The sequence below is a fragment of the Festucalex cinctus genome, chromosome 4, assembly GCF_051991245.1.
Source record: "Festucalex cinctus isolate MCC-2025b chromosome 4, RoL_Fcin_1.0, whole genome shotgun sequence".
In the NCBI taxonomy this organism is placed as follows: domain Eukaryota; kingdom Metazoa; phylum Chordata; class Actinopteri; order Syngnathiformes; family Syngnathidae; genus Festucalex; species Festucalex cinctus.
Genome location: NC_135414.1, coordinates 16554533 through 16567455, shown reverse-complemented (window position 1 = coordinate 16567455; position 12923 = coordinate 16554533). Strand labels below are relative to the sequence as shown.

General features: G+C 38.1%; 1 protein-coding gene across 3 annotated transcripts in view; it reads left to right on the top strand.

The window, feature by feature from the left end:
• Nucleotides 1-1475: 1475 nt before the first annotated feature.
• ano1a (anoctamin 1, calcium activated chloride channel a) overlaps nt 1476-12923 on the top strand; it is a 41853-nt gene continuing 30405 nt past the window's right edge. For 2 of the 3 annotated variants that reach the window (XM_077519318.1, XM_077519317.1), the window contains exons 1-2: nt 2390-2742; nt 9782-9921. In XM_077519318.1, the coding sequence (XP_077375444.1) occupies nt 2688-2742; nt 9782-9921 (195 nt within the window). In that variant the 5' untranslated portion in view covers nt 2390-2687. Of the gene's footprint in view, nt 1623-2389; nt 2743-9781; nt 9922-12923 lie in introns of those variants that run through there. The other variant, XM_077519319.1, reaches the window with a different exon arrangement.

The window sequence follows — 12923 nt, the reverse complement described above, 5'->3', positions numbered from 1 at the left end:
AAATGGCGCCCTCTGCTGGACATGACTCAAATTGGCGCACCGACTGCCTTAGAGAGTGGAATAAACCAAGTCAAGAAAGGCGAGAGGGTTGTTGTTCAGTGTTTGCTGAATGGTTTCAGGTAACCAGGTTAGTTGTCCCACCCAGGGACTCATTCATGCCAGCACCAACAGACAGTTGTTAGGACATCTGAACAAATTGGAGGTTGACTACCTTGTGTTCCACTCTCATGGCAGAAAGCACATACGTACATTGTTCTGGTTTACTTTATTAAATTATTGTGAATTCCTAATAATTATAAAATCATTAAGAAATTAACAAACATAACGAATTATTAATTAATTAAACAATAACACATTTCTTTAACATGTAATTAATTAGCCATAGTTCCAAAAGAAAAAAAATGCTGATAAAACAGTAATGTGACATAAATACAATAGAGCATGCATGCAACAGCTTACAATTAAGCGTGCTATCAGCCAGTTCGTCAAATACATAAAGTAGATTTAAAGCCTAAAAAATAAATAGAGATGGTGTATGGGGACCACATTTTGTTCTCACACATTAAGAGGCCAACTGAACCCTGGAGGAGAAAGGATTCTATAGGCAGTAAGCAGGCATTGGAAAGATATGGACTAGTAGAAAACGACCAGAAATATAATTTCACAGAAAACCCTCCTTTCTAATTGACTCGTGAATTGTGTGGTGGTTTTGGGTGTGGTGGTAAAACGACACCGAAGGCTTGCCCTTATTCAGAAGAACAATGGACAGGATCAGTTCAACTCTTTGCAAATGCACAACTCATTCCCTTCATACCAAGGCCAGGCGTTACTTTCAGCAATGGGAAACCTTGAATCGGCCAACATCCACAGTGACACCCAAGAGTGAAATATTTTGCAAACAGTACTCCCTGTTTTTGCCATTGCACGAGGAGGCGCACACACTGAACATCGGTGCTGTGCTCTGAGTCAGTTGATGATGGTGCCAATCAGGTTGGTTCACTTTGCCAGGATTCACTTATACTCTTTAGTAAACATGATACTGTCACTGTACGTACATTATTAACATTATTGTGAAGATCATTCAGATAAAGTGTCTATATATTCAAGTAGGCTTCAGCAATTATTAAAAACAAAGTTATTGTCCTCCTCTGGACATGATGCTATGTTGTGTATTTCTGACTTTGAGTGAGTAGGTGGGGTGTCTCATGGAAAATAACATAACACACAAGTTCAAACATGTCTGTTTAGGAATGTTTATCTCTCACTGAGGAAGTTTCTGTAAGGTTGAAAACCCATGTTGTTAGAGTATAAAAGTGAATCATTTTGCTAAACAACCAACACTACCCTACTTTATTTGATATAGGTACCATGTGCAGTTTTGAATGGGGTTTAGTGTACTTTTATTTTAGAGCAATTATCCTTGATTTGCTTGTGGCCAATCGGCTACTCCCAGACAGTGTTGTATGCTACATGTGTGGGAGGAGAAACTTACCTGGGGAGACGAGAAACACTTCCTCCTCCACCCTGTCTCTTTCAGGTGAGAGGCAAGTGTCGCAGACCATAACTGCAAATAATCGGTGAAATTTGCCAAACAATCGGATTCTCTTTTACGTGGTGAAAAGGTAAAGTGTCCGCGTTCTGTTCATTGTTCATTGTGGAATCTAAATTTCGGTTTTCATCACAACTAATACCACAGCCTAATGAATCTATAATTTGCTGTATGTTCTGTTGTTATATATATATAATTATTATACATATATATAAAAAATCTAAATCTAATGATCGCCTAATGAGAACCTGAATGTCACCGCGAGATCAACGTGTCTGGCGGTTCCTTCGTCTAACATATCGTTACATTCTAGGTGTCGAAATTGATTCTATTTATAACCATAATTAGCAGCAGCCCACCGATTGGTTCATATCCCTCCACGTCGTGCACTCACAAGTCTCACTGATCGTTAAAATGCTTTTTTTCTGGACGTGTAGTCGACGTGAGAGCCCTACATCTTGATGTCTGAAACACCTCCGCACTTGCTTGTGTGCCTTGTTGTGATGGTGTTTTTTTCTTGGCTCCTTTATTCCCTTTCGCAAGTGGGCGGTACCGGCTGGACTATTTGACGCTTCAGCACCCAAACACTGCAGCATTCCGTCAAATACCAAATAATATCGTGACACGCCAAATCAATTCCGCGTTAGAGCCTATTTTCTCGAGGGCTCAATTATTTCCAGTTTTAAGTTTTTGTTTAGGTAAATGTACAAGAGCCAATTACAAGTCTATAGCAAACGTGACACGCTACTTAAAATAATCATTTATTAAAACCCCGCAACATATTTATTTATGTATTTATTTATTTATTTAAATATTTATATAAGCCAAAGCTTCACGTCAAATGTGTTAAGCATATTTTGCGGATATAGAGCTTTTTTCTTTGTCTGATATTCTTTAAATGGCTATACATCTTCTTATGTCATTATTAATACTATTTTATTTATTTATTTAATTTAACGTGAGACGTTTGGCAGCCTTGTTTTTTGCCATCCAAAATCGTGAGTGGTAACAGCCGGTCATGCGTGTCTAAGCAACAGCGCAGGCGGTTATAAACCTGCGGGCACACATGATTGTACACACTACGGTTGTGGAATAGATCTGGTTGGGGTCTTTGCAGTAAAGCTGACAGGCTGCTGTTATGGAGGGCCAAGCGGTTGGGGGTTTAATTCGTCAAGACACAATAGAGGATGCTGGTAAGAGCGCAGTTTTTGCCATATTAAATGTGTTTGCGTGCGCTCGTGTGCGGTTATGTGTGTGTGTGTGTGCGCGCGCATGTGCGTGTCATGGGGGAGATTTGCTTGAAGAAACTAATGTAGTTCCTTCTATATTGAGACCTGATCAACATCGATTCATACTGTAATTCCATACCGGCGCCCCGCATGCCATACAAACAGTATACATGTATTTATATCAATGGAAACGATTGAGATAAAATAGCTAGCCAACATGGGAGTCAACGTTTATTTAATTGATTCGAACAGTGGAACCCCGCGCGCGCATTTACAGCAACAGTTTAAAGCCTACTGTACCAACACTTTCGACTATCTGTTTCTCTTTGCAAGGGTTCTAGTTTGTTTTCATCGTCCTGCTTTGGATTTATTTAATCCTCCTGTTATGCTAAATGACCCACTTTCAAGTTAATGAACAAATGTTAGCTTTTACCCTTTTTGGCACCAACAGACAATAAAAAACGTTTTGAGATGTTTGCAAGGAACATTAAGCATAGTGGGTCAAACTGACCTAACATTTACATCAACTGTCGATAAGAAATTTTTAATTTCTCTGTATATGCAATGAAAACTGTTAATAATAAGATACAGCTATGTTTATTGTGTGGGTTTTGTAATGTTAAACATTCTGGGTCATAGTATAATAATTATTTTTTATTTTATTTTTATTTTTTGTATGAAACATCTCATTCGGAAGACAATTAAATTGTCCACTTTGACATTTTTAAATAAATATTAAATGTTTATCAACATGCTTTTGGAACATTAAACGTAGCCCGTGTCAAATTGACTCATTTTAACGTTGATAATTACAAGTAAGTACTTTTTTTGCTACCAAACCTCTCAATTAAAATGGTTCACTTTAACTTTGACAATTTTCAATTACATATTAAAGGTTTATCTGAATGTTTTTGGAACATTAAAATTCTAATTTTAAAATTAATTTTGCAATGAAACTATCAACAGAATTAAAATGGTTCATCATGAGCTACAATTCAGTATAAGGGTCTGTGTGGGTCACACTGACCCATTTCAAAGTTAAAAATAAAATAAAATACAAATAGTAGTATGTTAGTATTTCATGATGAAATAAAAATAGTTTATTTGAAACATTTGCAATGAAATCGGTTAATGATGTTTATTGGGATGCACTTTATAATTATTAAATTTGGGGGGGGTTGAACCATGCAAGGTTTGTGGCTGTGAAAACAAATATTTGGAGAGCAAATCAATTAATTTCTTCTTGTATGATTGATAACAACAAAACAGGAATTTGTAACAAATTACAGAATCACACATTACAAGATGTGCATCTATGTGCTCTTTGTTATTTCAATATTTTGTTATTTCATGAAACATGCCATTAGTGACGTTGAAACGTTGACTTTACTAATATTTGTGTGTTAACTGGTTCCATGCTAATGTATTTCTTTGTCAAACAACATTGTGAAACTAATCCAATGTTAGCTTAAATTCTTTGTATTTAACTGACAAAATTCAATGACAAAAAACCGGTTTACACACAAATAATATGCAAATTTGGCGGGGAACAATCACAGGGGGATGCTTTGTTGGCAATTTGAATACATAAAGATATGACAATGACCCATTATGTTATTGCCATTTCCTCATTTTGTACATTGTCCCAGGTTCTGTATCCAGAAGCTGAAAACATTTTAGGTGTTACATTTTCTGCCTTTTCATATAAAAAAAGTCAAAATAAAAGCAGACAGGTAGATAAATGAAAACAACTTTGGTGAGCATGATGCCAGTTAGGTCTATTCCATATACCAGGGGCACTACTAGGAATTTGGGTTTCCTGTATAAAATATCACTTTGGCCTCACCACTTCAACGATGCAAATTGAATACATTATTTTATAGGACTCTTGTCAATCATGAGCCCTTAGAATTTTCACTTCTCTTCCCCTTATGACACCTCTGAATAATACCCAGTTAATTTACAAAGGAGAAACGAAAGCTTGAAGTTTGAAGCTTAGTTGTATAGTACTCAATCACAAGAGTCTCAAAGGGCTTCACAGCCTGACAAATAGCAACATCTAAACTCCACAACTGGGCAAGGAAAAACAAAGTCCAAATTTGGGGGTAAATAAACCTTGAGTAAGGACCAGAGGTAGATGGATCCCCTTCTATGAGGACTAGAGCGCAATAGATGCCAAGTGGGGAGTATTTGTCACATAACATGTATGGTGCTAAAACAGCACGAGAATCCATTTAATGAGATCAAGCACCGGTAGTGGTTCTTCCTCAGAACCTGGCCCAGTCGGTTGAGCCAGAATCCTCAATCTTTCTGGAAAATGGTCCACCTCAGGGAAAATCTTAAGTCAATATTTAAAAATTTCTACTGAGGTAGCCACTCTAATTCCCTGGGTGCGGCATTACACAGTATTAGACCAATAGGAAATGCTCTACAACCTGCTGACTTGTTGTTGTTGTTTGTTTTTTTTTAGCTCTCGGAGTCACCAAAAATACAGTGTGTTGCAAACGTAGTTTTCGTGATGGCACATTTAGTACCACTAAGTTGGCAAGATGCGAAGTTGCTAAGATAAGAAAAAAAAGAAAAGAAAAAGTTAGCCAGCATTGGAGTAATATGATCAAACGCAGCATGTTACAGTAGTCAAAGCGAGACATAAGCCATTGCTGAACTATGGTCTCTGCTTCCCTAGTGGACAGAATTGGCTATATTTTAGCGATGATGAAGAAATTAAAAAACTTTAGTAATGTCCTGAATGTGCATTTGATAGAGTTAAGTCAAATATAATTCCAAGATATTTTGCTGAGACACTCATGGTACTTTAATTAAAATTCAGAATGGTGTCCACAAGTGCCTGTGTCTCGCAGGACCTATTAAACATCATTTCAATTTTCTCATGGTTAATCAGCAAAAAGTTACAGGACATACATTCTTCAATCTCGTGCCCCTAGCACCTATAGTTGGTTATAATCAGCATAACAGTGAAATATGAGAAGATGAAAACAAGTAAACCGCCTACTGTATATCTCAGTTTTCACAAAGTGAGTCTAACTGTGTGCATAGGTGACATTTTCTTTTTTTTTTGGTAGTATTTCCCTCATCCCACTCACAGGCAGAAGGTTAGAAGGTAAGGTGGTGTTTGCGCTGTTGTGGGATGGAACATAGCCAACTCATGGCCAATTGAAGCGGCTCCACTCATTCCTTTTAAATTCAGCACAGAGAGGGCCATCAAAATGGCATGTAGATGTAGCAGGTGACACTTTACAAGTTTGTTTCCTCTGGAGTTTCATGTAGCATTTTGAAATACATGTACGGTGCCCAATCAGTAGGGATGAGCGAGTACACCACTATATCTGTACAATCATATAAATGATCTGTATCTGTATTCGGAGGGGGTGTGCGAAAGTGGTCGTGACTAGTGTTGTCACAGATTACTTAAAAGTAATCTGATTACAGCTGGGCTGAAGGAAATGTAGAACTGCTTGTTTTCTCCTTACCCGTCAACTTTGCTCGAGTAGTGTCGCACTGTGCTGTGATGTGTTTCCTCAAACTGGATGTGGAGTTTTTAGTCGGCGCAAAGTTTGCAACGCACTGAGAGGGTTTTGTAATCTTTACTGGACAAAAATGCGAAGTAATGGCTGTATTTCCAATGAGCAAATGCACCCGTTTGTGGAGGTCTTCCTGCTTCTTCGATTGTTTACGTCGTGATGAGATAGGAAGTGTCTATTGTTTTGGCCAGTGACACACGTCACACGTGACATGTGATGTGACGTCACTCCCAAATGCAAGAGAAACATTTTCTCCCTGAAATTATCTTTGAAATGGACAACAAAACTCTGCATTCTACATACATTACAAGGTAATAAAAAAAAATAGTAACGTACAGCCAGTTAGGAAAGTAACTTTAATCAGATTACTGGTTTGGAAATATGAACGCATTAGATTGCTCGTTATTGAAAGAAAGTAATCAGATTAAAATAACGTGTTATTTAGTAACGCCTTAGTGACAACACTGGTCATCACTTAAACCGGAAGCGGGCATGGTTTGATTAGAAATAAGTGGGGCTTACATCGGTTCAGTAGTATTTTATTTTTTTTTTCAATTTCACACTTAAAATAAATACTAAGTTTATTTATTTGAAAACTATTGCCAAAACAGCCTAATTGAGATTCAAATCAGTGTTTTTGATCACAAAAATAATAACTAGAGTAATGAAACTATAACTCGTGCAAAAATTTGGACAGGCATCTTTATTTTTTATCAACTTGCCTTCAATTTTATTAAGTTGGTCAGCAATTCAATTTGTAAATTTAAGTTGGTTCAACAATTCTCTTCATAGAATGTACAGCTTTGCAAACACAGTTTAAAAAACACAACAATGAAAAAGAGATTATTGACACTGATAGTTGTAGATGAATAGTGACATTAAAACATTGACTTTACTAATATTTGAATATCAACTGGCTCTATGCAATTGTATTTCTTCGTCAAATACAAAATTAGTAATCTAATTTTAATTTAATCTCTTTGCATTTTAGTGACAAAATACAATTGCATGAAACCTTTTTTTTATTTACTAGTGTTGTCAGGCGATTAAAAATTGTAATCTAATTAATTACAGGATTTTTAAGTAATTAATATAATTAATCTATTTTAATCTCATGTCTGCTAAAGGTCCCCAAATAAATAATTTGAATTCTCCGATATTACAAAATTATAGTGCATGACTAATCAGTTGAATACACAAAGAAGAGAAGATCTGAAATCCACATTTCTATTGTTGAAGTGTGGTTCATAAATGAAATTCAAACGAAAATGTTTAAGCACATCAACAAATTAAGCCATGCATTATTTTAAAAGATAATCTAAACTTCCATTTTGTTCAAACATTTTTTTGAACAAGTTGAATCTAAACTTCCACAAGCTGAGTTTCGGTGTATATGATGGCATGAGATGAACTGATAATAGCGGTGGTGGTTTTTGAGCTAAATTAACAAACTGGTAATCAAGAAAAGTTAGAGGTTAGAAGGAGAGGTTAACAAAAATCTAAAGCTACAATATCTGGGTCATAACAACTCAAACCCAAAAGAGGAACTAGGGCTACAGTGTCAACTTCTCAAGCCAAAAAAACTTCCCATGCTAGGTTACAGGATCCGACAACAACTAACGCTATGTGTCCTTCAACCTGTTGCTTAGACAAACAAGATTGCTTACATTGAGAGTCTTAAGTGATAAGTCAGGCTGGAGCTTCTTTTTTCTTTTTTTTTTTAGAAAAAGGTACACTGAGTTCTTGTCTTTGTTTTTGTAAATAAACTTTCGTTTAACCACTAACACTAGCAGAATTTTAAAACTATATCTCCCAGGGCCGTCATTTTGAGACTAATAGGTTATTATTACATGTTTTGAGTAGCTAATAAAATCCCTCTCTTGCTTTTCTGAGGCGGACGGTTGGTGGACCTTTATTGATTTTGATTATCAGGCTTGTACTGCCAATAAAAACATCATGAGTCCATCACATCTACAGCCTTTTTTTTAAATTTATTTTATTTTATTTTTTTTACTATAAGCTTTTACTATAGGCTACCTTGCATTGCCGGGGGTGGGCTGGTCTTGTTCGGACTTGCTGGTCTGGACTCCCGAGTGATCCAGCAAACACTCATCGTGATTTGTCACACTCTCTGTCAGTTTCATCTCAGAATGTATTGCTGCAGTTGAGAGGAATCCTCGTATCTCCAAAGCCACCACATTTTTTTTAGGTAATAAAAACAACATGTTTGTTGCGGCATTAACATTGCCTCATCAAAGAGAGCAAGCCATTTTCAACACCTAGGGTCCAATTTTCGTGGACAGGGGCACATGCGCTTGACGTAAAAACTGGAACATCTTCATTTTTGTGCCGGGGCAAGTCAAGTTTACAGTGTTTGGGAATTTGGCAGGCCGCACTATGTCTTCCTGGGCGTTCCGCCAGACCAAGAATGTTTTCTATTAGATGTCTCTCGCGCACCTGACAATTTGGTGACGGAAAGTCGACTAGACTTCGGCTAGATGAAGCCAGATCTAAGTTGTGGTGCAGGTGGTGTAACATGATTTTGGTGGATTTGATCTAGGCGCAGGCAAGCAGATTCTGCGCTCTGCTGATATGTGTGGTGGATGTCATCGTATAGCATTCATAAATATGACGGCAGCATACAGCAAACCCTTTGAATCATTGTCAAAATCAATTGTATGCATTATTATTATTATTATTAGCATTATTAATATTAATATATTTTATGAAAGGACCCCACTGACCGTGGCCCCGATGTATGTGTTTGTGTTGTGTGTGTGTGTGGGTGCACACAGACACGATCTGGTGTGGAAGGCAATCTTTATTGCCCAATTTGCAGCAGCTAATGTTACATCATCTACAAGTGGAAATTTTATTGCAGCTCCTCTTAAACATACTTTGCGCGCACCAACCTCCGGCACAGATTCCAGCGAGTCTGCTATGCTTTTACTATGTATATCGCGCACCTCTCCTGTGCTGAATTTAAAAGGATTCCATTGGCTGGGAATCAAGTCAGCCGTGTTCACTACCACAACAACTCCCATTTTCTAACTGGACCCATCGATGAAAAAAAACATGCACTGGGTACGAAAATAGGGCCCTTAAGATTTGTCAATAATTTGTATAAAAAAAAGAAAAAAAAAGGGTGTCTGAGAGTACGTATATAATTGTGGAAAAAATGTGAAATCGACCAAATTAGGACAAAGGACATTTCTGCCCCATAACCCTAACCACTGCCCGCCAGTTATTGACATCACCTAATAAATTCAGGGATGCTTGCAGCTTAAAAACGATCTTGCCTTTACTAAGACGGTCACATGTAATGTAATTGGTTCAAGAGACAGTGGTGACCAATCTCAAAAGGTTCTGTATGTATTTTAAAACTGAATGGGTTTGTTTCACTATTGTTTGGGGCAAAAAAAAACAAACAAAAAATAAATCCATCTCTGTACCTTTCTAAGGTTCTCCTCCAGCGAAGACAGTTAACCCAAAAGTTGAGGAGCTCTGCAATATGCGGAGGAGCGACAACTATTCGGCAGTTCCGAGTGAGGAGAAGAACCTTGATATGACCAACGCCAAGGCCTGGAATGACAACTCCATAGTAAGAAACTACATCTGTCTTTTTATAGTATATGAATAGGAAACTATACGGTGGGGTCATGGAGTGATGACTATAATGCGTATTCACTCCCAGCCATTTTCACAGAAGCAATCCCGTTCGCTCCCGGCTGTTTTACTGGATTTTGACTGATTTTGCAAGGCCCACAGAATATTGTGTTCTATTGTTATAAAAGCATGGAACCTATCAAAAGAAAGATTAAAGTCTCTTCTTTCATCAGGAAAAAAAGTATTTTTCTATCTGTTTCCTTTTTGCAGCAATTAGCATTTGAAGAGAGCTATATTTCATCAGTTTTCCCAAATCTATTTAAAATTGTAAGTAATTTAGCTTTTTTTCCTCCATGGCCCTGGTTAATCTCCTTTGCTCTGCTGCCACCTGCTGGCCATTTGTGTAATAACTACCATTTCTGCAACCGTTCTTTGCAGTTGAGAGGCTGCATCAAAGCCTTCTGTATGCGATAGCACCAAAAACAAAAACGTATAAATACGTCTTTGGGACACTTAAAACATAAAAAAAAAAATATTTACACGTTATTGGGAGCAAATGAGTTAAGTAGTCATCAACCCTTAAAAACTAACACATTTACACGGAGGAAGCCAGTATCGATCATCTCCCCACCCATGCCCTCCCCTGAACCACGACTGGAACATTTGCAAAAAAACTGTCACAACAATGTGAATGTCGTGAATGCCAGTGTTTTTTGTCACTTTATTTACACAGCCTGTACTGTGGTTGTAATTGATTTAAATTATTATTTATTGTTTTTATAAGGCCATGTTAAATAAAATAGATTATTCATGGAACTGCAATGGATTCAATTCTTAATGTAAATATTCATATTTCTACTAATGCATTAAATTACAGCAAGAAGTTTCTATTATTTGCAACATTGGTACTTTTGACTCGAAATAGGTGCTGCATGAATTCCTCAAATGAATTTAAATCGTGAATCGAATTGAATCGGGCCTTTGTGAATTGAATCGAATAGATTCTGGAAATCTGAATCAATACCCAGCCCTAAATAATGTATTGATTCCAAGAAATATATAAAAGTATAAAAAGTGATACAACTAGCCCCGGTCTCCACTAATTCTAAATCCCAACTGGACACATGGTTAAATTTGAGCGTGACTTCATAAATCCAGATTCAAAATGCCACCAAATCCAGCACAGGGTTGTAAAGTTGATCAATTTCTATACTACCTGTACTTATTTTGTTTAGGGTAACTGGTAAGTGGGTGGCACGGTTGTTGACTGGTTAGCACGTCCGCCCCCCAGTGCTGAGGACGCAAAATCGAGTCCAGGCTTCAGCCTTTCTGGGTGGAGTTTGCATGTTTTCCCCGTGCCTGCGTGGATCTTCTCCGGGTACTCCGGTCTCCTCCCACATTCCAAAAACATGCAGGGCACGTTAATTGGGTGCTCTGAATTGTCCCTAGGTGTGCTAGAGATTGTGGATGGTTGTTTGTCTCTGTGTACACTGCGATTGGCTTGCAAACAGTTCAGGGTGTACCCCGCCTACTACCCGAAGCCGGCTCCAGCACCCCCGCAACCCTTGTGAGGAGTAAGCGTTTAAGAAATTGGATGGATGCATAACTGGTAAGCTGCAGCCATATTTAGCTCACTTTGGGCGAGAAGAATGGTAAACCCTGATCACTGATCACCAATCAATCAGGGCTGACAAACAGAGATAGACTACCATCCCCACTCACGTTCAAGCCAACCAGCAATTTAGTCTTTGGTGGGTTAACCTACACCACTACACAAGCGTATACAATTTTGATCTGAATTCAGCCCATCACAACATACAATGCAGCACACCATCTGTCACGAGGCATTGGAGCTGGGCAGCTTTCCGAAACCACGGGGGCAGTAGGGTGACAGGCTGCATCTTGGACCCCCGCTGGTTATGGTGACACGTCTCCTGTCTTCTGTAAATGCTGAGCGAGACACTGACACTGATGCATTGTGCTCATCACAAAAATTATTCTGTCAGCGGTGTGGCGCATACAGTACATTCACATTCATGTTACTGTGTGTTTCTGTTTTCCACTTATCATTCTGCCACTCTTTTCCGCCATGTTTTAGTACCTACATTGTTGTAAAAACATTGATGACATTTTCAGAGACAAGAATCTGGGTCAGAATGGCTTACATCACAGTGGCTAGGGGCCAGAAATATATGAAACAACAAGATAAATTTGGCCTCTGTTTAATACAGCTCATCCTGTTCAGGACATACTGTATGTCCTAACTGGACTGGCCACCAGTCAATCACAGGGTAGATCTAGAGACGAACACCCTGGGGAGTAACAACAGTCAAATCAAAATATAGCTCATAAATTCAAACAAAAATTCAGTATTCATTAAGGGGCCTGTTTATAATAAACCTCAAGTGCATGGTGTATAAATGCCACTTAAAAAGCAAAGTGCCCCTGCAAATTGTACCAGTTACAGCTCGAGTTGTTCATTAATCATTAGCTATCAGAATCCGGATTATTTTATTCGGCCAAGTATGTAAAATACACACACACGCACACACACACAAAAATGAATTATTTGCCAGTAGTTGATGTCACTCTAGTTCTGTCAAAAAAAAAAAAAAAATAGAGATGAGGAAAGGAGCCAGACTTGGACTTAAGTTGGCTAGAATCACTATTTTGATTGACAAAAATTGAAAGATGTGAGATTGGACTTGGGAATTGGGAGTTGAGTAGCAACATGAATTGAGATATGAGGACTTGACGATGGGAGCCCTGGGGTCTAGTTCATAAAGCAGGGGTGTATTTCACAAAGCAGGTTTAGTGAGAAATCTGGGTAAAGAAACCCTGAAAAGTGGGATACTGCTTTTTCAGTTTCAGAAATGGAGGTAATTGAAACCAGAGGATATGAGGGGACTCGAGCCTGTTTCCATTAAAAGAGGTCATTTAAGCTCTCGGCCAGTCACCGTAGTAACATGGTCCATGAACCTAACCTGTTCGCTAGCA